This window comes from Kickxella alabastrina, assembly GCF_025024165.1.
Source record: "Kickxella alabastrina strain RSA 675 chromosome Unknown BX661scaffold_1, whole genome shotgun sequence".
Taxonomy (NCBI): Eukaryota; Fungi; Kickxellomycota; class Kickxellomycetes; order Kickxellales; family Kickxellaceae; genus Kickxella; species Kickxella alabastrina.
In genome coordinates, this window is record NW_026251472.1 from 44,180 (window position 1) to 66,495 (window position 22,316).

A 22,316-nucleotide genomic window follows, 5' to 3' on the forward strand; every position below is an offset into this window, starting at 1 on the left:
AGGCCGGCGCTGGTAGTAATTTAGAAACATTGGTATTAAAACCCTTTTATAAAGCCATACCCTAGTTTTAACACTACTGGAGTAGTGCTCACATACCCCCTCTCTCACATGACACTTTTGACCTGCCAAAAAAAGGAGCTACTCCCGCTATTCATTTTTTCTTTTCTTTTCTTTTTCTTTTTCTTTTTATTTTTGAATCAAATGTAGAATGGCTTTTCCTTTTACAATGTTTAAAGGAAACATACGACACACGTCCAATGCAATTATCTTTATTACAGAGCTATTTTGCTTTTTGTATTATTGATTTATTTGTATTGTCCAGTAAACAATTTTTTGAAAAAATTGTTTAAAAGGAATAAAACGTGACAATTACAAGAAAATGATTATAAACAGTTTGAAAAATAAAGTGACCGTTCTGAGCAACAAAAAATAGCTGAATACCAAGTTTTATAAATAGATAGGGATGAAGGCGTCTCAGAACTCCCCAAATATCTTCATCTATCATATTATACCTTAGTTTATTCCAATATATTTTGCAACATTTATCAAAATCTAAGCCTGTATTTTAAAAAATGCTTTCCAACTTTATTCGTCTTCCAGTCCTGGCCATTGCTACTATTTTTTATCAAACTCTGTTAAAGCAGGCCTTTCAGACTGTCCCAAGAACCTAGCCTTCCAACTGACCAACGTCTTCCAGTTTGGCGATATCAAGTCACCTTATGGCAATTGTGAGGCGGACAGCAACGGCAGTGGCTACTCATCTGGAATAGCAAACTTCAACACTGCCTCTGGCGACACTTGGGATGTTATTCAAGCCTACCACAAGTTGACCAATGACGAGGACGCGTTTTCCAAGTATGACAAGGTATTGGCCGAAAGAGCAGAGTCTGGAAGTGGTTCCATCGTTGGACTCGAAAACTTCTGCGATGTTTGGACGGCCCTTACTTTGGATGCAAAGTTCATTTCCGCGCAGGGCACAGTCTACGATAGTCTGTATTTCACTCCGTCTCAAAATTCCGCCGACAAACTCGGTCTCAAATACAGTGTTAGCCAGGCAGTATTTTACGATACGGCTGTTTCTCGTGGCGCGGGAAGCGGCAAGACCAGTCTGGGCGGCATCATCAAAGAGACTAACAAGAAGGTGACCAGCGACAAGACAGGCGACTCTGAAAGCAACCTCAGTATTAATGGATATTCCATCGATGAAATTGAGTGGCTCAAGCTGTTCCTTGGTGTCAGAGCCAAGTATGACACCCACGGAAAGGCCAATATCAACTCATTCAAGTACATTATTAAAAATGGTCAATTCGACTGGGCCGATACGCTTGATGTGCTGAATAATAAGGGAGAGGTCGGAGATATCACCTGCGCCAACTCGTTTAACCCGCTTGATATTAACCCGAACCAAAACTGAATGGTAGGGGTATACTTTATTTTACAGATTCATTTTTCATTTTCTATTTTTTGGCTCTAGACTCCCAATATAAATACCATTTGCAATGAAATAAACAAAGTATAGGAATGACTCGAAAGCATCTATATGAGAGAAAAAATTGAATAGAGTATATCCACATGTGACATTTAGCCAAGACTTCCAATAAGCAAGAAATATACGCGGTTATTGATAATTTATCATAAGGTCCAATCAATGTTTGTTTTTTATTTCCTGTGCAATGTCCTAAAAAAATTGACCTGGTCTACTTTTATCACCTCACCTTGTTGAATACGAATAAGATGGCATTGCACTTTCTGCGCACGCGACAAAGGAAATATATAGAGCCGCTGGTCGTATGCGACTATAACCCGATATGGGCGACAAACTTCAAACTCGAGCAGCAAAACATTCACAAAGCCATCGGCTCCTTGGTCGTGAGCATCGGCCACATCGGGTCCACCAGCATCCCAGGTATGGCAGCCAAGCCCATCATTGACATTGAAATTCTGGTCAATGACTTTAGCCAGCTTAACCAGTGCATCCAGGGTATGGACCACATCAACTACGTGCACAAGGGCCAGTGCGGAATCGAGGGGCGCGAGTATTTTAGAAAACTCGGGTACCACGCTCACATGGTACAGGTGGGCAGCGACGAGCATCTGCGGAAGAAAATGTTTTTGGATTATTTGCGAAACAACGAGGATGCACGCAACGAGTATGTCGAACTAAAGCGCAGCCTAGCGAAGAAGTGGTTTGAAAGGATCAATGGCCAGTACCACTACAACTTGGAAAAACCGGGCTCATTCTGGATATCCTCCGAAGAGCCGGTTGGGATCTCGACAACCTGCCGCCGTACCTGATAAAACATAGAAATGAATTGAAATTGAAATCGAAAGAATAAATGCTTTTTTGTTGACTACTTCGCTACAATAGTCATTTTTTTGTTGTTAAGCCAGCTTGGCATACGACGGAGGTGCATAGATGCGGCGTAGAAGCTTGATGATATACAGTGGGACAGAGGACACGGCCGTGATGACAATGGTCTTCCATACAAAGGCCCTGGACATGATGAACGACACGTCAAAGTACGCGGGCAGCACCCATATCGAGGCAATGTAGATGGCCAGGGATCCGAGAATAGACCAGATCATCCAACGGTGCCACGTGCGGATCTCCAGGGCAACCATCAGCAGCTCATTGAGCACCAGTCCTGTAAAGGCAATGGATACGACGTGGATAAACTCGGTGTCAAACAGCCACACGGCAATCATCATCAGTGCGCCGCCCTGGTAGATGCTGATAAGCAGCCACGTGAAGAACGTCTTGTACGACAACGATCGGCCCTTGGTCAAGTCAGCGTAAAGCTCGGGATACAGCATGGCAATGTCCTCGGTGACGTCGCGGTCAAGCACCAGCGAAAAGACAGGCGCCATCGTATACACGGTCGTGTAGCCGACCAGGAGCAAGCCCTGGAACAATGCGATAGGCGCAAAGTAGAACAGCGCTGAGAACACCACTTGCATAATGGAAATGATCAGGCCGCGGTGGATGACAAACTGCGCCAGCTTGGCAGATCGCTTGTAGCTGTTGCGGCCGTGCCACAGCAGCAAACGGCCCAGGTATGAGAACTGATTGACTGAAAAGTCTGCGGCCAGTGACGCCTGCTTGCCCTCCTTGCCGACCAGCCCGACGCCGACATCTGCAGCCTGGATCATGCTCACATCGTTGCCGCCGTCGCCCACGGCCAGCACACGCTTGCCAGTGTAGCGCTGGATCAGCCGCACAACGTCTGCCTTTTGCGTCGGCGAGCAGCGGCAGCACACGACAGCCGACAGCCCTGCGGCCAGCTGCACAAACTCGTCGCGGTAAAAGTCCAGCGTCAAGTGAAGCGAGTCGCCGTCGATGATCAGGCAGCAGTCGCCTAGCGTGCGCAGCGTCTCCAACGCGTCAGACACCTCATGCGCAGCCTTGAGCCCGGCGATGACGTGAATTAGCTGGTCACGGCGCACCAGCTTGGCCGAGACAGCGACGCACGTGGCAGTCTCAACCTTGTCGCCGGTCAGCATCCACACCTTGATACCGGCATTGCCCAGCAGCTCGAGCGTCGCACGCACATTGTCCTGCAGCCGGTCCTCGACACCGGTCAGGCCGAGCAGCTCCAGGTCGCTCTCAAGGTAGTCAGCGACGATCTGCTGCATGGCTTCAGCGCGGCCGACGATGCTGACCTTGGCGTGCTGGTACGCAGTCTCAAAGCGGGCGTAGGCGTCAGCAGATAGCCGCTTGCGGCCAACCACCAGCGTGCGCAGGCCATCGCGCGCCATGTTGCCGCACTCCTCGTCCAGCCAGTCGTTGTACTGCACAATTCGCGTCATAACGGCGTCAGCACCCTTCTGCACAAAATGGATCTCGCCAGACAGCCGGCTGCGCACAACGATGCCCATGCGCTTGGACTCACTGGTGAACGGGAACACCTGCAAAACGTCGTACGTCAGCGTTGGCGCCGTTCCCATGCCGGCCTGCGACTCTGGGATCAACGCGTCCAGCCGCAGCGTGATGGTGCTCAGTGTGCGCTCGGCCAGCACAACGCCAACGTGCTCAGTCCACTTGACAATGGCGACCTCGTCGGGCGACGATGCCTGGTATGCCATTGGCCGGGCAACACCGAGGCCCACGCGGCCATCGTGCGTATGCGACTCTGGCGCGTCCTCCTCGGCTGGCGTGACGTTGTGGCACAGCGCAAGGCTCTCGACCATGTCGAACACGCGCTGCGGCATGTCGCGCCGCGCCTTGCCGTGGCCCCTGGCCAGCAGCGCCGAGTGCTTGCTGCTGCTGCCTCCCGGATCCGCATCGGCGCCGATGGTTGAGCTGCCGGCGGTCACAGAATCAGCATTGGCGCCGGTGATGCCGCGGTCACGTAGGTTGGCGCGCACCTGACGGGTCACCTCATCGGAGGTCTCAAGCGTGTAGGCCATGACACCCATGTGAATGCGCTTCATCTCCATATCGTTGCAGGTCAGCGTGCCGGTCTTGTCGGTCAGGCAGTACTCAATGCGGCCGAGCTCCTCAGGGATCATGCTGTTGCGCACGACCGAGCCAGGGATACTATTGTCGCGCTCGATGCCCATCGAGTAGAACGACTTGCCCATGTCGAGGTTGACGCGCAGACTGATGGGGATGATCGACGAGAACAAAATTAGGAAGCGGAACAGCGTCACGTACCAGACGGCCTTGAAGCCGTCGAGCGCGACCATAGCCAGTGACAGCACCAGCGTGACGACAAACAGGATCTTGGACAGCCGGTTGACCTCAGTGTCCAGGATTCCAACCTTGGTCTTTGCGTGGCCCGTGTTCATCGCCGCGCGCGTGTCTTTGCCGGTGTAGACAACATACCCGACGGCCGATCCCGACGCCAGCGTAGTGTTCGACCACATGGTGTTCTCGACGCCCAGCGGCACCGTCATCGGCAAATTTGCTGTGTCATCGGACCCGGCGCTGATAGTCAGCGTACCAACAAAGTCATAAATGTCCTTGTGCGGCGCGTCGGCAAACACGGAGCCGTGCAGCGCAAACAGATCATGGTTGTCGGCAAGCTTCTGCGTCGCGTTGACGGCAACGCGCAGCTTCCAGTCGGTCTCACCGTCAAGCTGGTCGGTGCGCACAAAGCAGGCGCCTGACGACTCGGTCGTCCGCAGCAGCACCATGTCGGCCGGCACGCGCTGGTTCTTCTCGATGATGATTAGGTCGCCCACGCGGATCTTCTTGCTGGGGATGACCTGTGGCCCATCTGGCGTCAGCCGCATGTATCGCTGTGAGTTAGCCTCGTTGTCCCTCTTCTTGCGTGCATGGTCGTCGTGCCACTCCTTGGCCATGGTCACTGCTAGCACAAACACCAGTGGGCCAACGTATGTGAACAGGTACCCGATCCGCAGCTGTGGCACAAACTGCGACAGAGCAACGAGCAAAAAGTACATATTGAAGAAAAACTTGAACTGCTCAAACAAGACCAAGGGCAGAAACGTGAAGAAGTTGTACTTGTTGTTGCTCACGACATTGCCCGGATACCGCTGCTTTTTGAATGAGTTGTCCAGTGGGTTTAGCGGCTCTGTGCGCGCGCTCCCTGCTCCTTGTCTTCCCTTTTTGCTACTGTTGCTGTTGCCGTTTAACGGTGCTGTATCTTCGAAATTGACCCGGTGTATTTCAGGCTCGTCCAAATCGTATGCTGACGCCATGAGCGGCGTGTCAATTGACGACAGGCTGCTGTGCGACCTGTCGATGGAGGTCCTGCTGTTGTCGAGTCGCTGCATTGGAATTGTCTCGCCATTTCGCGAGGCTGCCGACCGACGTTTGCTCATCTCAAAAGTAGGTCCGGAAGTGGGGGTGGCAAATCGAGAGTTTTAATGGAGCAGGGAAAAATAATAGAAATGCAATAATAGAAACAAAAAAGGTTCAAAAAAAGATGAATAACCAAGAAAAGATGCGGGGGGATAAAATTCTAAACTTAAACTTTTTTATTTTATCTCGGCACGTCACTTGTGCTTTCATTTTTTATTCATGTTGCTTTGCCGCTTTGATGCTTGAAAAAATGAATGGATATTTAGTGAAGGAATAATAAAAAAGATAGGAATAAGAAAATTAGACTGTGTTTTTTATTCCCAGCGAGGAACATTGCGCTGCTGCTGGTTCTGATGGTTTTGGTTTTGTTGATAATCCTGGCTCGGGTTCTGGTTCTGGTTCTGATCCAGCTGCTGCATGCTGTAATTCATCGGGATCCACTCCTCGTCTTGAGGAATAAAGCTCTGCTGGCCATGGTTAGTCCTTGGCGCGCTCAGCACCTGTGACGAAGACGCAGCAGGAATTCCACCAGCAGCGCCGCCGCCGCCGCCGCCGCTGCCATTGTTATTATTATAGTTAATGACCACGCCAGCTGCTCTACCCTGCGACACAGGCTGCCCGTACCGACCAGGATTCTGTTGCTGCTGCTGGTGCTGCTGAATCGGCTCGGCCGAGCCATTGTTGACCAACACATTCGGCAAAGTCCTGTATCCTTGTGGCTGGCGAATCGTCGGCCGCTGTGCTGATGGCGGACGAGGACCAACGGGGCCAGTGTTACTCGTGAAACTAGCGACACTACCCTGCATATACAGCATAGGGTACATTTCGCCGTTGCTCTCATTCCTGCTGCCGCTGTTATCATACTGATCCACGCGGTTAAAGTCCTGGCCGCCATGGTTAATCCAGCCCATCGAGGTGTTTCCGTACCGGTCAATCGACGGGTTGGACATGGGTGCATTGCAAACTCGTTACCTCGGCATCCGATATATCCGACGACCACGAAGACATTTGCGCATTACCAAGCAGGTCCGCCTGGCTACTCTCCACACTGGCACCGTGTTTCTTCCCATACCCAAGCCGCACCATCTCAATAGGGTCATGCCCAGTGACGTTGCTTTCGACCGAGAAACTGCGCACCAAGCCTTTGCCATACCCGCCGCTGACCGCAGTGGATGCGGAGCCTGGGTTCATGAACGGCATGGGTGTCGTGGCGCCATCGAAATCGCGCTGGTCGCGCTCGTCCATCACGGTGTCCGTATCGGGCATATCCGAGCCAAACAATGTCGACGCATTGCCAAAGCTGCCAGCAAATTTGACCTCACCGTCTCCCGCCGGTCCCGCTGCCTTGAGTGCCCGGCGGATCGTCGCGCTGACCGCCTGCACTGATACTCTGCCTCGGTAGATCTTGGGCAGCAGGTGGCGAATGCGCTTATCGACCATCGGCGTGTTCAGTGGCTGCGAGAACGTCGGGTGCAGGAACCTGTCGCCCAGCGTCTCGTCGACGTTGGCGTCCTCGTCAATCATATTGTCTATGTCGAGCTTACTGCCCGTTTCTGCGGTCTCCATCATATAGTTGGTCTTGCGACTAATCCAACGGTGCATCATAAAGCCAATGATACAGGTGATGACGGGCAGCGGGATAAATATGTAATGATCGGCTGCATGTTGCGGACCTCATCAAGTCTGTCAGTAAACTCGTCCATGCGTGCCTTGAGGCAGCAGATCATGTAGTCTGGAAGATAACCATAGACACGATCATCCGGTCAATGACGTTGCGCCACATAATTCCGGCAGTGTCATGCCGCGTCTGGTACACGTACATGACAGCGTACTTGTAAACCCAATAGGCCAGGACAAAGTCGAGGAAGGCAAAGGGCAGCACGATGGGCGAGTACAGCGAGTAAAACATGCCGATGGTAAACACCCACAGGTACAGGGAATACACCGGCGAGTAGTCGAACTCAGGCGGCTTTGTCAGATCGCGCAGCTCGCGTGGCGTCAGATCCCTGGTATACCGCATGAAGAAGATTCTGATCAACCCAATGAGCTGCGCAAACTCAAGCATGGCGCTCAACCCTTGAGTGACACGTAGGAGGTCCAGAACTGCGCTTTCATGTTGAGCGACTGCACAAAATTGTGCGCCAGCGATGCTATGACCTCCCCGCTCAACGACTTCTCCAGAACCCCACGCACAATCACACCGACAAGGGTGAACACGAAGATATTGGACAAGAAATAGAATACGTACATTTTCTTCAGCACTGCCCGCTCAACGCCTGTGTGCGTCGAAATGCCCTGGTACCGGCTGATGGCACGGAAGACGTGCGGGATTAATATGTAGTAGAGCGTCAGGATCAACGGCGAAAACGATGACTGCCAGATTGTCGTCATCGTATTGTGCCTAGTGAAAACCCCTGCGTCTTGGGCCAGATGACCTGGATATTGATTGCATCTCCAATGAACGTCAGTGCGGCGACCGGCCAGAACGCGATAAACAAAATAAAACTGAGATAAGCCGAGCGCTCCACAGACGGCCGATCCGCTTGCCCTTTGGCATCTGTGCGTTGCTCCAGATAATGTCTTTTGGGTGCGGGGCCAGCTGCGTCGTAGTCGGCGACACTTTCTTCAGCGACTTCAGCAACTTCATCGCCTCATGGGCCATCTGCGGCGTTGGATAAGACACAAATCCGATACTAGTAGGGTTGAACGTTTCCATCTCGCGGCGCGTCTGGTTGATGGTTGATTCGAGCGACTCGATCTCCAAAGTGTAGTGCTCGATGGCATCGACCATGGCACCGGATACCTTAATCTTGGGTCGCGGCTTTTTTGGTAATCACCGGCAAGGTATTTTGCCAGGACCTTCTCGAGCTTGCGCACGGACTGCTCGTGTTTGTCGACCAGCTCCTGTAGCCTGCCAATTTTTCTCGCAATTGATGCCTGCGTGGGCTTCACAGCCGTACACTGGCTGGAAGCAAAAGCGTGCAGCGCCCTGTCGGTTTGCATCTGGGGCGGGACACAGGACACCATAACTGTGCGCGACTGGAGCTTGCGCAGGTACTGTGGCGACGCATAATAGTCCTGCTTGATACGAATGTAGTGCTTGTACTCGCGCCAAATAAAATAAAAGAAAATGGCTGTGAAGATATAAGCCGCCACAACGTGCAGCGAGAGGACGCCCAGTGTGGTGATGTGGTACAGTGTGATCCATAGGAGCGCAAACTGCTTCAAGTTTCCGGTGACGTTCGCGTTGTCGCCGCTCGAATAGTTGACTGGAACTATTATGCACATGCCCAGGACGCCAAAGATGCCCATCATCCACATTCCAAGCTTGAGAAAGCGCAAGAAGAGAACAGAGTCCATGTCGACTGTTTCCAGCAGGTACTGCTCGTCGGCACGCCATAAAATAGGCACCCACGCAAATAGTCCACGACTGATTTTCGGCGGCTTGCGTCTACATTAAAAAACATAAAGTAAACAGGGAATAAAAAATACAATATTGATTTATTTATTATTATTTTTGGTTTTAGCTCTGGTTCTGGTTCTGGTTCTGATTGGCACTGCAAGTGTGGACATCAAATAAAATAAAATAGACCATCAAAGCTTAATTTTCGTCGTGATGGTCCGTCCGTCCATCTAGCCAGTCTTGCATATTTGCAAAAAAAACATATTCACATTCATACAACGTACCTGTCGTTAATCAGCGCTTTGTAGCGCCTCGCGTATACACGCTGGTTATTCGGCCGCAGAAAGATAAAAAGAAGCAAAGCGCCCGCGCTCGCTCCAATATTGAAGCCGGCCTGGTACAGCAGGCCAACAATCGACAGGTATTGCTGACTGGTCTGGCTGTTATCGGTGAAAATACCCGCAAGAATGTTTTGGAGCACTGACTGGTTGGCATCCGAGGATCCATCTCTGGGATTTAGCGCCATGTTTGTGTCAAGACGCGCGTATCTGCGTGTTTTTCTTCCAGAAAAATATGTGTGAATTGGGTAAATTATGTAATAATAAAAATAAAACAAGTGATGATAATGGTGGTTTTGGTTATGGTGGTCGTATGCAACAATATGAAGTATATGTAAATAAAAAGGATATAAATATAAAAAGGAAAAGAAGAGAAAAAGAAAAAGAGCGTAGCGGAGCCGGAAAATGGCAAGAAAAAATAACAGGCAACGAAAGAGAAAAGCGAAAAGGGAAAAGGGCAAGAAAGTCATTCTAATCCAATATAGCCCAAAAAAAAGAAAGTGAAAGAAATGCACAGCGAAAGGGATGATCACAAGCGAGTCTTTTTTTCTTGACAATAAAAGCTATTGTGTGTGTGCAGGTTTATTTTATTTTAGTTCTTGGTTGCTCACTTTGTATCTACTGCTTGAATTTTCCGAGTTCAAAGTGGTTCGAAATGCCAAATCGAATTGAAATCCACGCCATGCAAAAAAGGGACAGAGCGTCGCATGCTCCAAGCGCATCAGGCAACATTTCACTGTCGGAAAAAACATCGCATCTCGTCAACCCCCCTTTTTTAGTTCGTATTCATTTATATTTTCCACTTTTTTTGCGTTCAATTAGGACTTGGATTGCATGTGTTTTTTCCATGCGATGCGATGCGATGCGATGTGAGCGACTGAGTGAATATAGTCCACAAGCAGCCCATCAAGCTTAATTTGACTGAGAGTGCAGATCCCATCGTGCTAGATCCTGCTTTCCCATTCTTTTTTTCCCTTTTGGGTTCCAGAATTCTTCAGGCACAGTGCTGACTTCTCAAGCCTTAAAAATGGGGGAGCACGCAAATGCTCAGTCAAAATCAATGGTGGCAAAATGCATGGAACAGAGTTGACTTTGCTATATTTAGCCCACCAGTCTTCTGACCCGCGCTCACAGCCTAAATTACGTATAAAGTTAATCGATAAATCAATAAATCAATATTATATGCACGTGCGCAGGCCCATTCACCGAAAAAGGCTGCGACTGTGCAATATGTATTCAAATCGCCGAAACGCGAAAAAACAATACCTTCTAGTTTGCAACTCCATTCACTCATTCACATCCACACAGCTGCAAACACACTTTATCGCTTTTATACCATGGACGACAAGCCCAGCCTGCGGGAGCTCGTAGAAAAGGCGGTTGCCGCAGTCATCGACGCGCAGATTATATACAAAGACGATGCCTCCGCCGTCGAGGAAATCATCCAAATAACATCGGCGCTGCGCTTGGCACTGGAGAGTGCCGACGATACATCCGGCCAGAAGCGCGACCTCGAGTACGTGCTACACACGTGCGTGGTCGACGCAACACAGCACATTGACTCCGAAGAGGCGCTCGTCCCGCTGCTATCGCTGCTTGACATTGCCGCGGTGCTCAGCGACAAGGAGTTGCTGCTCAGCAAAACCGAGGTGGTCGACAGCAGCCTGGCATTCACGCTGCTCGAGGAGACGATGGACACGGTTGGCGTGGCATTGCGCAGGCGGTTTTCGGGCACATCGAGCGGCGCGCGTCGCTGCTGCGGCGCGGCGTGGTGGCGACTGGCGGCAAGGGCATAGTGATGCTCAAGATGTGCAACGGGTTGCTGCGCCGCATCCCGCAGGCCGACATGAGCGAGTTTGCCGGCCGCGTGCAGGTCTTCGTGGCCAACAGCTTTGCGCTCTCGGAGCGCTCAGGCGTCAACCTGCGCGGCGACACGGACACACGCCACGTGGCGCGCGCCTCGGAGTCGGTGAGCGGCGACGCATTGTACAGCGACTTTTGGCTGCTGCAGCGCTACTTTGCCGACCCGCAGATGCTCAAGACTGGCGACGCCGCGGCCGCGTTCATTCGCGCTGCCACGGTCACCGTCGACGAGTTCCGGCGCACGATCAGCTCGCGTGCGCCGCCCATAACACTCGACCCAACGGGAAATGAGACGCTGCGCCATCTGACGTCGCCGTCGCTGCTGCGCATGCAGATGGGCGATGCGCAGGTCAAGTGCCAGGTGCTCCTGCAGCTGCTGATTCTTGTGCGCCACGTGCTGGCGCTTTCGGCGACCGGCTGCGCGTGCTGCGCGAGTCGGCCACGAACAAAGCGCTGACCGGCGGCTTTGCATTGACCGACGAGGAGCAGGCGGCGCTGCGCGATCTGCGTAAGCGCGCTACCGGCCAGCTCGTCGGCGCCGCCAACGACCGCGGACTGTTCAGCCGCACGGCTCAGTTCATCTTGTTCCATGAGTCGTGCTGGTTCCGGTGGAAGGCCGAATCGTGCAAGCCGTTTGAGCCGCAGCCGCTGTTGCCCACAGAGCTCATTGCCGAGATGCAGGCGGCGGCGCGCAGCTTCTTGGCCCACGGCACAGTGGCCTTTGCTGCGCCTACCGAGGGTGCTGCACCGCTGTGGGCGCTGCCGCCGGCTGTGGCCGCTGATGTCGAGGCGCTGGGGTGCGCTGAGCAGGGCATTACGCTGGCCAGCGCCATGGCCAGTCTGGACCTGTACTGCCGTGAGGACTGCGACTACGAGCTGCTGACGGCCTCTGAGCAGACGAGGGCTGACTTGATGCAGTGGCGCGCACTGCGTGAGTCCGTCCAGGACAACATGTTTCGCCGCCTTGACGCTGCGTCGCACGCGCTAGTGGCAGTGCGCGAGTCGCTGAGCGAGTCCGCCATGCTGATGGAGGTAGACACGGCAATGTAAAATAAAACTAAGGCAGGCGTAGAGAGATATGTATATCTATATATTAATGCAATTGTGGTAGTAAAGCGTTTTCAAATAAATCCATGCTACATCATCTTTGTGTGGCCTAGGAGGTTGTCCTTTTGAAGTCGGATGTGCGACGGCAGCTCGACCGAGCGCGCACGCTGCAGGAACCGAGAGCCATAAACGATCAGCGCAATGCCAGCGAAGAACACCGAGAAGAACACCGCAGCGTGCGCCCACCCGTCCAGCTCGCGGAACAGCAGCAACCCAGCCAGCGTCGCCACCACATTGAAAGTAGCAAAAAACACTGGCTGAAACTCCATCACCGGGTACCTGCCCAGCGCCTGCTGCCGGAACGACTCCTGCCCAACAATTGACAACGCTAAGCAGGCAGCCGCCAGGATCTGCGGGCCCGTAAACGCAAACACCAGCGGCTTTGCCTCCGCCGCCCCTGTGGCGCCATAGAACGCAATGTCGGCCGGGTTTGCAATGCCACCAAATGCCAGCCGTAGCCGCACGAACATCGTCAGCATCTTCGACGCCATAACATTCAGCGTCCCGAACAGCGATGCCACGAGCACATACGCGAACAGCGACTGATGGCCCTTGCGGATCGCTGTAATCAGCGCCGCCTGCACAATGTACACAATGCCGAACAATCCTAACACTCCAGAGTTTGCCACGGCGTCGACAAACTGCATGGCATTCTCAGCTGCAGACTTGCGCGGCGCCACCAGCAGGATGCAGCCAACGCCACCCATGATCACCATGAACCCAAAGCGCTGATTCGCCGTAATCCGCTCGCCCAAAAACCGCTCCGCCAGGATCAAGTTGACGATCACCGCGATGATCCCCAGCGGAGCAACCACCGATGCCGAGAGATACGACAGCGCAAGAGAATTGCCGAATACCTCGCCGGCGTAGTTCATCAAGAGCCCAAGGCACCATGCCTTGCTTGTGTACCGCGGCCGTGGCCCCACTGCCCGCTTTGATGACGCCCCAAGATGCAGAAGCGGCTGCTGCGATGCTGCTGCTGTAGAGCTACTGCGCGACCGGATGTCTACGGCGCTCGAGTACATTGACGAGGACAAGCTGTGGTTACTGCTGGCAGGGTTGGCTGCTCCTGGGTATGCTGCTGCGCTGTTGCTGCTGCCCTCCATTTGAAAAGCCCGCCGTGTATCCCATTCGCGCTGCAGCCGATTCAGCCCGTACTTCTGCATGCACTGCCCGGTGCCAATGACCACGTTTCCCAATACGGCCGCACTCAAGCCGACCAAGTAGCTGCTCATCTAGAAGAAAAAGTTGTGTATGTGTGCGAAACCCTGTTTGTAGTTGAATGAATGAGTGAGAAAATAGGAAATTCAAAATAGGAAATTCAAAATTGGCTCCCAAATTTGTCATCGTCACTGTTGTCACCATCCATGTCACCAGACGCCTTTGTTGTTGGCTTCTGCTGCTGCTGCATCTCACCAGCCGCTTTTTTCTAGATTAGCCACACACGTGAACTGTTTTTTTTCTGTGATTACTGATCGGGTGATTATGTGATCCCAGACTGTGTGTGATTTTTTTGTCAAGAAAAATTTTAAAGCAACTGTCCAAAATTAAGCTCGCTTTTTTTTTTTGCTTTACTTGACTGACATACTGCTTGGCATATAGCCCAGCCCAGCATACAGAGTGCAAGTCAACCAACAGAAAATTAAAAAATAAAAGTGCCTTTACAGCAAATTTTCTCTACACTTTTTCCCCTTCTTCTGCGCTCCTTTTGTCTTCTTTTTGTTGATTCTATATATTACACACTTGTTGTTTCCTCATATTATATTTTTCTTTTAGAAAGAACCCATCTATTTATTTGTTTACTGTAGAAGAAAATGACCTCGATATATAACTTTAAGAAGATTGCGCCCGTGCCTGAGGCTGGCGACTTCCTGGATATTGTCCTGTCCAAGACGCAGCGCAAGACGCCGACAGTGGTGCACCCTGGATACAAGATCACGCGCATCAGGCAGTTCTACATGCGCAAGGTCAAGTTCACACAGGAGACTTTCGACGAGAAGCTGCGCCAGATCCTTGACGAGTTCCCCGTGCTCGACAACGTGCACCCGTTCTACGCCGACCTGATGAACGTGCTGTACGACAAGGACCATTACAAGCTGGCGCTTGGACAGATCAATACCGCCAAGCATCTGATTGATTCCGTCGGCAAGGACTACGTGCGCCTGCTTAAGTTTGGCGACTCCCTGTACAGGTGCAAGCAGCTGAAGCGTGCGGCGCTGGGTCGTATGGCGACCATCATGAAGAGGCAGAAGGACTCGCTGAGCTACCTTGAGCAGGTGCGCCAGCATTTGGCGCGTCTGCCAACGATCGACCCCAACACGCGCACGCTAATCGTCTGCGGCTACCCCAACGTCGGCAAGTCGTCGTTCATGAACAAGGTGACGCGCGCCGACGTCGACGTCCAACCCTATGCGTTCACGACAAAGTCGCTGTTTGTCGGCCACATGGACTACAAGTACCTGCGCTGGCAGGTTATCGATACCCCCGGTATCCTTGACCACCCTCTGGAGGAGCGCAACACCATTGAGATGCAGTCGATCACTGCGCTGGCGCATCTGCGCGCCGCCGTGCTGTTCTTCATCGATCTGTCTGAGCAGTGCGGCTACTCGGTCCAGGACCAGATGAGCCTGTTCAACTCGATTAAGCCCCTGTTTGCCAACAAGCCGACGGTGCTGGTCATCTCCAAGATTGATGTCTGCACTCTGGACGACCTCAAGCCTGAGGAGCGCCAGCTGGTTGAGTCTGTCCGCGAGGAGGGCATCGAGCTCGCGCAGCTCAGCTCCTACCAGGAGACCGGCATCACCGAGACGCGCGACCTGGCTTGCGACAAGCTGCTGCAGCAGCGCGTCGAGATGAAGCTCAAGGGAAACAAGATTACCAGCGTGCTCAACAAGTTGAACGTCGCCCAGCCCGGCCGTCGCGACACCGTGCAGCGCCCGGCGCATATCCCCGAGTCCGTGCTTAAGCGCCGCAAGGTGCAGGAGGACGAGGACGAGGATATGATGGACCGGCAGCTGGAGCGTGATATGGAACTCGAGGGCGGTGGCGCCGGTGTCTACAACGTCGACTTGAAGAAGCGCTACATGCTGGCGTCCGACGAGTGGAAATACGACATTATCCCCGAGATTCTCGACGGCAAGAATGTCGCTGATTTCATCGACCCCGAAATCGAGGAGAAGCTGGCTGAGCTCGAGCGCGAGGAGGAGAAGCTTGCCGCTGAGGGTCTCTACGACTCGCCGTCGGACTCTGAGGACGAGGAGGAGAAGCGCATCCGCAGCACCGCGCGCCGCATCCGCTCGCGCAAGCAGGTTATCGCGCAGGAGTCGCGCCTCAACGATGTCAACCGCGCGACACTCACCACTAAGCAGAAGGCCGCTGTGTCGACGTCCGATGACTTTGCCGAGCATCTGCAGAAGCTTGGTCTCAACCCGAGCCTTGCCGAGGAGACTGCGCAGCGTGTTGGTCGGAAGAGAGGCCGCTCGGAGTCGCGCGATCCTGCGACTGTCCTGGCCAGGTCCTCCAGCGTTGCTGCCCGCGCCGTGTCCGCTATTCGCGACCGGTCGACCTTGGGTCTCAGGGACGCGCGCCAGTTGATCGCCACTGAGAAGAGCAAGGCCATGTCCATGCGCCAGATGAACCTGATGGCGAAGGCCGGAGAGGCCGATCGCTCTATCCAGACAAAGAAGCCCAAGCATCTGTTTACTGGAAAGCGCTCCATCGGTTCCAACGATCGCCGTTAACCGCAAACAAAAAGAAAAAATTCTCAGACTTCAAATGTTTCTTTTTTCAGTTATATCTTTCCTTTTTCAATTTTCTCTTTTTCAAAACAAAACAAAACATTATATACATTTATTGATTCATTTGAACAAAAGGCGACTGACTATGAATCTATTTTCTCTCTCAGTCGATGTCCATGGAGTAATCCTGCGACTGTAATTGCGGCTGCAATTGCGGCTGCGGCTTCTCCATTCCTTCTCTGGCAGCGCCAATCCAGCCGTTGGGCTGTGGGTTGTACAGAATCAGCGCGCCGTCGCTATTATTACTATTGCTCACCTCATGCTCCCGCCCAAGGCCCTGCTGATGCCGCCGCTGCTGCTGCTGATCTTGCGGCTGCTGCTTATCACTAACAGCCAACCCCTGCAGAAAAGCGTGTGCGCGCAAAGACAGAGGCAGATCAATCACCCGGTACTTCGGCAGCACACTGTCCTCTTCAAACCCACTATCGTCCGCCACCTCTGCCCCCACCAAATCTCCTTCAGGCATCATATTCACTGCGTCAGTTTTCATTCGCTTCCTCCCCTTTTCATATGTATCTGCTTCCATCATCCGCTTTTTGTTGAAATTTGTTTGACCCATCGATGACAATGGGTCTTCCTCCGGATGGATGCCCGGTGAAATTTCATTATGTAAATGTTTTGTTTTTTTCCTTGGCGGTAGCGGTGACTGAGTTGACTCAAGAGGGTGAGCGCTGTTGTTCCACGCGGTTGGTGATCCAGGTGATGATATGGAAAAAATATCATCGCTGTTGTGGCTGCGTTTACAGCCAGCGCGTGCTAGCGACTGCTCTTGCTGCTGATATGGAGTTGTATTCATAAATATAGGCATGTGTAAGAGGAAGGAGGGGAAATTGAATATAATAATTAATCGTAAAATAAAATAAAGAAAAGGAAAAATGGACTTTGTGACGCCATCTCTTTTTTGTACAACTTTTTTCTTTTGAGGAGACCGATCGATGGGCTTTTGGAATTGGGTGGAACCCAGAAGAAAGTTTTCTGCATATGATAATTGTCCGACCTCCCTCCCCCCACCTCTTTCTAATTTAATAAATCAGTCAATATCAACTATGATTATTTTTGACAATTCAATTCAATATAATCGAATCAAATCAAACATAGTAAAATTGACATACATTTCTATTCTTTCAACAAGATGAGGATGTCCTGTAGGCGCAAGCTGTCACCCACAGCCGGCAATGCACGCTATGCACGCAAAACAAAGTTTGATGGACATAAAAGAAAGGGAGAAGACAAGGGAAGTGAAGCCAGTGTGTAAAAATATGCATTAATAATTTTTAATAAAAACATCAAATACAAATACTAATTAAAGTAGAAGAAAAAGAAGTCTTTTTTGTAGGTTTATGTGATTAATTATGTGTATGCAGCTCTAATTAATGATTTCAACCGCATGAATATAGCCAACATTTTTATAATGTTACTTTAATGAAGGGTTATCAATTGCACAAGGTATTTAATTTTAACCCATTGCTGTCAAGTACATTTTATGTCTTACTATTCTACCTCCGTATGTATGGCTGTTTATTGTCAATGATATACTTTATTGGCTTGATAAAGGCCTTCTCAGGATTGTCATACTTGGCCCTGACATTGAGAAACATCTTCAGTCATTTAATTTCGTCTATTTGATACCCATTAGTAGGAAAATTGTATCTAGAATTGCCAGTCATATTGCTCATAACCATATTTTCGGTTTCCTTTATCACGCCACCAAGGCTGGTTTTGTCACCGCCAGTTTCACATGTAACAGCAGTGTCTAGTATAGCTGCTTTGCTGACGCTGAGTGTTATATTAAGTGCATAACTACTTTTATATGCACCAATTAGATATCTCTTCGTATATATCATATTGTGTATTTCTAAAAGCAATGTCTTTGCCAAATGACTTCCATATATTACAAGATGTTTCAAGTTCTTTTGTTGGACTACTTCCAGACTCTACTCTTTATTTCAATATAGCTCCAAAGCCTGCAAACTGGGTGATATTTGAAGTAGACCTGGTGAACCTACTACCTGCCATAGGTCACCATTAGCAGTGTTAACGTTTATAATGCCAGCTAAAATTCCGTGGCCCGGGCTATAATTTTGACAGCTTGCTAAGTCCCATCTAATAGCGCCTGTTTTGTGGAGAAAGATTAGCAGTAGTAGCATGTTGCTTGCACAAGTGTCGTGAAAGTAAGAATAAATTAACTCAGCATTAGCAGAAAATGACGGAAAAAGTGTGGCAAGAACCAGGTGTAACGCAATTAAACCCGGCTTGTCCCCAGTGATTTTTCAATGAATCAATAACCAGTCAGTTTCCTACTCGGATATGCGGAAATACCCATACGAGCAATATAAATACTAGTGAATATGAACGGTGGAGGTTGTTAATCGGTGAGCTTTCTCATAGTTCATTTAATTGATATTTTTTATCATAGCACCAAAGCAGGCAAAAGTTTGACGACGAGACGCATGCTGAATGAATAAATAACAAAATATGTTTATCTGTATATAAATGGAATATATGTTAGCAGTTGATGAGATGAGATGGAATGATGTTATGTAAGAAAGGGGGGTGGGGAGCACTACTGTAATAGTGTTAAATAATGGGTGTGAAATTATAAAGGGTTTTATTACTAGCGTTTCTAAAGTGCTATTATCGCCGGCCTCGCCTTATATATATCTCATTGTCTTTGTGGCACTCACTGGCAGTCGTGTGCTCCGTTCGCGAGAACTGGTCCTTATGAAAGTAACCTGGGCCTCTGATATGGCATAATTGGCATGTCTGTATTCTTGCGCCCAGCACATCCATTTCGGAACAGGCAGTATGTCCGGATGTCAATTGTGGCGCCTAATTTGATCCCCTGTAATTTGGCCCATATCAGATCCATCTGTGAGCTGACGAGAATCTGTCTTATATTTTTCGCCCTCAGCGTCTACCTCCATATCCTTGGGCTGCGTAACAAAGAAATGAATTAAAAATTGGAGAAATGTCGGTGCTGGCCAGAGTTGCCTCTATACATAAATTAATACATTTGCTTTTGACTGCAATTTGCCCTTCACATTATTGTAAAGTAGTAATATTTATTAATACAGCATTTGCATAGCTCTGTTTTTTATCATGCGGGCGCGCGCAGTCTGACAAGTTTGAATGGCTGTTTGTAAAAAGAAAGACACGTTTTCATTTATTTTTGTACTTTACAAATGCGCAACGCACGACGCACAAATGCAAACAAGATTATGCAGATGGGGGATAAAGGGCTTGACCAGCGCAAATTAAACAAAACTGTTTAGTATGTGCGCTAAGTGATAATATATACAAAAATACCCATGGCCTTGAAGATCCAAGCAAGCATGTATGCTTGGCCACACATTAACACAGCACAGAAAAAACAAGCGCTGGCGCAGATTACTGGGTACCAACAAACCGCTTGCAAAGCATGGTGTGTCTCGCAACGACACAGTTATCCGTTGTAAATGAAAAATAAACTGTTGATAAATTTTAAACCCAATGCTTGCAATACATCTCAGCATCCAGCTTATACGACTAACTGAAGCAATAACAACAGTAGAACACTATCACACCATTTGTCTGTACATTTTATATTTTGTTTAACCACTATTCAACTTGTCCTGAAATATGCCACATTCCTTAGTTTAAGACTAGGAAATTGTAGATTTGTTTTTGTAAATTATTAACCAGCACCCGGAACCCAAGTGCAGCTTTAAATAAGCAAAAAAGCAGCCAGGACACACAGAGCCATCGCATAGTGTCCGTAGTTATTTATTCCACTGGCAGAGCTCAAACGTGATTTGGACACCTTGCTTTCAACTTCCGAGCACGAGTTTCCGCACAGCGCAAGAGAGTTGATCTTCTGTCCCGGGCTGATGTCAAACGGATTATACGAGTTCTCGCAGGTGACATCTCCGGGCTTGCCCTTATTGTTCAAAACATCAATCTTGTCTACCCATGTGTACTGTTTCTGCTCAATGATGTACTTGTACGACTTGATGTTCACATTTTTGCCAATGCTGTCGTATTTGGCTCTAACGTCCAAAAACATTTTCAGCCACTCTATTTCATCGATGGTGTATCCATTAATCTTGAGGTTGCTTTTAGAGTCGCCTGTCTTGTTGCTGGTGACCTTCTTTTTGGCCTCCTTGATGATGCCGCCAAGGCTACCTGCACTGTCGCTTGAGCCACGAGAAACAGCGGTGTCATAAAAGGCCGCTAGACTGACGCTGAGCTTGAGTCCAAGTGTTTTGGCCTGCGTCTGAGACGGAGTGAAATACAGATTGTCGTAGACCGTGCCCTGTGCCGAAATAAACTTTGTGTTCAAAGCAAGGGCCTTCCACGCATCGCAAAAGCCTTCTAACCCGGCAATAGAGCCATCCCTGTTTTTTGCTCGTTCGCCAAGCACAGTGTTGTACTTTGAAAACTCGTCATTTCCGCCCGTGAGATTGTGGTAGGCCTGGATCACCTGCCAGGTGTCGCCAGCGGCAGTGTTAAAGTTTGCCACGCCAGACGAGTAGCCACTGCCGTTGGTGTCTAGCTCGCAGTTGCCATAGGGTGACTTAATGTCGCCAAACTGAAAGACGTTGGTCAGCTGGAAGGCCAGGTTCTTTGGGCAGTCGGCAAGCTCGGCGTTGACAGAGCTCAGCAAGAAGAGAGAAGCAATGGCAAGGGCAGGTAGCCGTACAATGTTTGAGAGCATGATGCAAATGTATGGAATTGTAATAGTTGTAAATAAAATGAAAAAGAGAGATGAATGTGCCAATGCTCGGGATGCAGCTTCTCTTTATTTTTTTAAAGGATAGGTTGCAGCTTTCTTTTTCCGCAGTATTCTTTCTTTGCAATAAAACCTTTCAAGACTTTTGTAATAAATGCAGCAAGCAGCGTCCTTTGAACAAAAGAAACTACCAACGCACCCAGTGCTGGTTGGCCACGCAGCCCTATGATATTTACTCGTCAACTATTAGGATATAAACTAGCTGCTTCTCTATGTTATTCTGTTTATATTATTCCATGTCTTTGCACAAATAAAAATAACAGCAAACTCGTGTTTTGTCCAGTGCATTACGCACAAAGTAGAATGCGGAGCACCGAGCAACGCTCGGCACAACGTGCCATTGCGTGGTGCAAGTAAATAAAACCCCCCACAATTTAAAGTTGTGTGTGTTGCTTGCAACAAAACAATTGCGAAAAATTTGCTTTGTAATATTTATTATAAAATACAGGCATTGAATGCAAATAATAATAATAATTTGGCGGAAATAATGACAATTTTTTTAGCTTTCGAGTCTCAACAAAAATACCAAGTTTTCCAGTGCCAATGTGAGCAAGCTGTTGTCGCAACACTTAGAGATGTGCCGTATTTATGTGCAATAATCCACAATAACACCTAAAATCAGTGGCACATTTATATACACTGATAATTTCAAAATATTTATGTCATTAGAATATAAAACTTGAGTAGGCGGTAAACAAAATAACAATTCATACAAATTCGCCATTATTCAATGCCAATCTTACAATTGCGAGGCTCCAAGGTTTCTTAAAAGTTAAACGACATTTCTCGCTGCCATACAAATTTTTGTTTTTTGTATCTTTTGAGGCTTGTATTTCAAATACTCGGTGTATATGACGGCATCGACATCAACATCAAGGTCGTCATTGTAGTAGTTGTCATCGTTGTCGTTTTTATATTCATCGCTGCATTATGGCTGGCGCTTGTACTTTCTTGATAATTAAGATCGAATAGCGTAGAACCTTTAGATTCAGGCATAGTCTCGATGTCTACAGTATATTCGTATGAGGTATAGTTTGGATAATGACTGGCTTCTTTATCTCTTTCTGGCATTTCAGACAGCATGGTTGCGAGCTTTTGCACATGCTTTTAGCACCTTGAACCTGTAGTCTGCGGTGCTGAATAAAATATTTCCATGAACCAGTGCGCATCCTGTTGTGCGGTGTAATTATCCCAATCAGTTAACACTGGCGTTGGTTCTGCCAACTCCACTGCACATGTCGAAAAATTATATGCATCGTGGGCGCTCTGCAGG

General features: G+C 49.6%; 9 protein-coding genes across 9 annotated transcripts; 4 read left to right on the plus strand and 5 right to left on the minus strand.

The window, feature by feature from the left end:
- Positions 1 to 330: 330 nt before the first annotated feature.
- On the plus strand, positions 331 to 1,529 carry BX661DRAFT_174783 (lysozyme-like domain-containing protein). Its single transcript, XM_051533915.1, has 2 exons — positions 331 to 591; positions 645 to 1,529. The coding sequence occupies exons 1-2, from the start codon at positions 573 to 575 to the stop codon at positions 1,412 to 1,414; spliced, it is 789 nt and encodes a 262-aa protein (XP_051394797.1). The 5' UTR covers positions 331 to 572; the 3' UTR covers positions 1,415 to 1,529.
- A 205-nt stretch (positions 1,530 to 1,734) lies between these two features.
- BX661DRAFT_195057 (GrpB protein-domain-containing protein) lies at positions 1,735 to 2,295 on the plus strand (the record flags this gene model as incomplete). Its single annotated transcript, XM_051537908.1, has 1 exon — positions 1,735 to 2,295. The coding sequence occupies one exon, from the start codon at positions 1,735 to 1,737 to the stop codon at positions 2,293 to 2,295; it is 561 nt and encodes a 186-aa protein (XP_051394798.1).
- Positions 2,296 to 2,382: 87 nt separating this feature from the next.
- BX661DRAFT_139265 (uncharacterized protein) lies at positions 2,383 to 5,664 on the minus strand (the record flags this gene model as incomplete). Its single annotated transcript, XM_051532782.1, has 2 exons — positions 2,383 to 4,268; positions 4,371 to 5,664. The coding sequence occupies 2 exons, from the start codon at positions 5,662 to 5,664 to the stop codon at positions 2,383 to 2,385; spliced, it is 3,180 nt and encodes a 1,059-aa protein (XP_051394799.1).
- A 417-nt stretch (positions 5,665 to 6,081) lies between these two features.
- On the minus strand, positions 6,082 to 9,994 carry BX661DRAFT_174786 (uncharacterized protein; the record flags this gene model as incomplete). The annotated part of the gene is given in 9 exon segments (XM_051533916.1): positions 6,082 to 6,731; positions 6,787 to 7,352; positions 7,397 to 7,476; positions 7,512 to 7,836; positions 7,854 to 8,168; positions 8,180 to 8,202; positions 8,274 to 8,588; positions 8,627 to 9,218; positions 9,455 to 9,994. The coding sequence occupies 9 exon segments, from the start codon at positions 9,976 to 9,978 to the stop codon at positions 6,082 to 6,084; spliced, it is 3,390 nt and encodes a 1,129-aa protein (XP_051394800.1). The 5' UTR covers positions 9,979 to 9,994.
- Positions 9,995 to 10,759: 765 nt separating this feature from the next.
- Positions 10,760 to 12,421, plus strand: BX661DRAFT_221437 (THO complex subunit 1 transcription elongation factor-domain-containing protein; the record flags this gene model as incomplete). Its single annotated transcript, XM_051538833.1, has 3 exons — positions 10,760 to 11,214; positions 11,250 to 11,765; positions 11,807 to 12,421. Exons 1-3 carry the CDS (start codon positions 10,846 to 10,848, stop codon positions 12,419 to 12,421), a joined length of 1,500 nt encoding a protein of 499 aa, XP_051394801.1. The 5' UTR covers positions 10,760 to 10,845.
- Positions 12,422 to 12,507: 86 nt separating this feature from the next.
- On the minus strand, positions 12,508 to 13,713 carry BX661DRAFT_167671 (magnesium transporter NIPA-domain-containing protein; the record flags this gene model as incomplete). Its single annotated transcript, XM_051533356.1, has 1 exon — positions 12,508 to 13,713. The coding sequence occupies one exon, from the start codon at positions 13,711 to 13,713 to the stop codon at positions 12,508 to 12,510; it is 1,206 nt and encodes a 401-aa protein (XP_051394802.1).
- A 346-nt stretch (positions 13,714 to 14,059) lies between these two features.
- BX661DRAFT_149306 (GTP binding protein 4) lies at positions 14,060 to 16,327 on the plus strand. Its single transcript, XM_051533224.1, has one exon. It carries the CDS (start codon positions 14,293 to 14,295, stop codon positions 16,216 to 16,218), a length of 1,926 nt encoding a protein of 641 aa, XP_051394803.1. The 5' UTR covers positions 14,060 to 14,292; the 3' UTR covers positions 16,219 to 16,327.
- BX661DRAFT_221440 (uncharacterized protein) lies at positions 16,328 to 17,140 on the minus strand. The gene has a single exon (XM_051538834.1). It carries the CDS (start codon positions 17,081 to 17,083, stop codon positions 16,379 to 16,381), a length of 705 nt encoding a protein of 234 aa, XP_051394804.1. The 5' UTR covers positions 17,084 to 17,140; the 3' UTR covers positions 16,328 to 16,378.
- A 3,309-nt stretch (positions 17,141 to 20,449) lies between these two features.
- BX661DRAFT_133361 (lysozyme-like domain-containing protein) lies at positions 20,450 to 20,884 on the minus strand (the record flags this gene model as incomplete). The annotated part of the gene is made up of 1 exon (XM_051532620.1): positions 20,450 to 20,884. A coding segment is annotated over one exon (435 nt), but the record flags the coding sequence as incomplete, so codon positions are not given.
- Between the last annotated feature and the right edge of the window lie 1,432 nt (positions 20,885 to 22,316).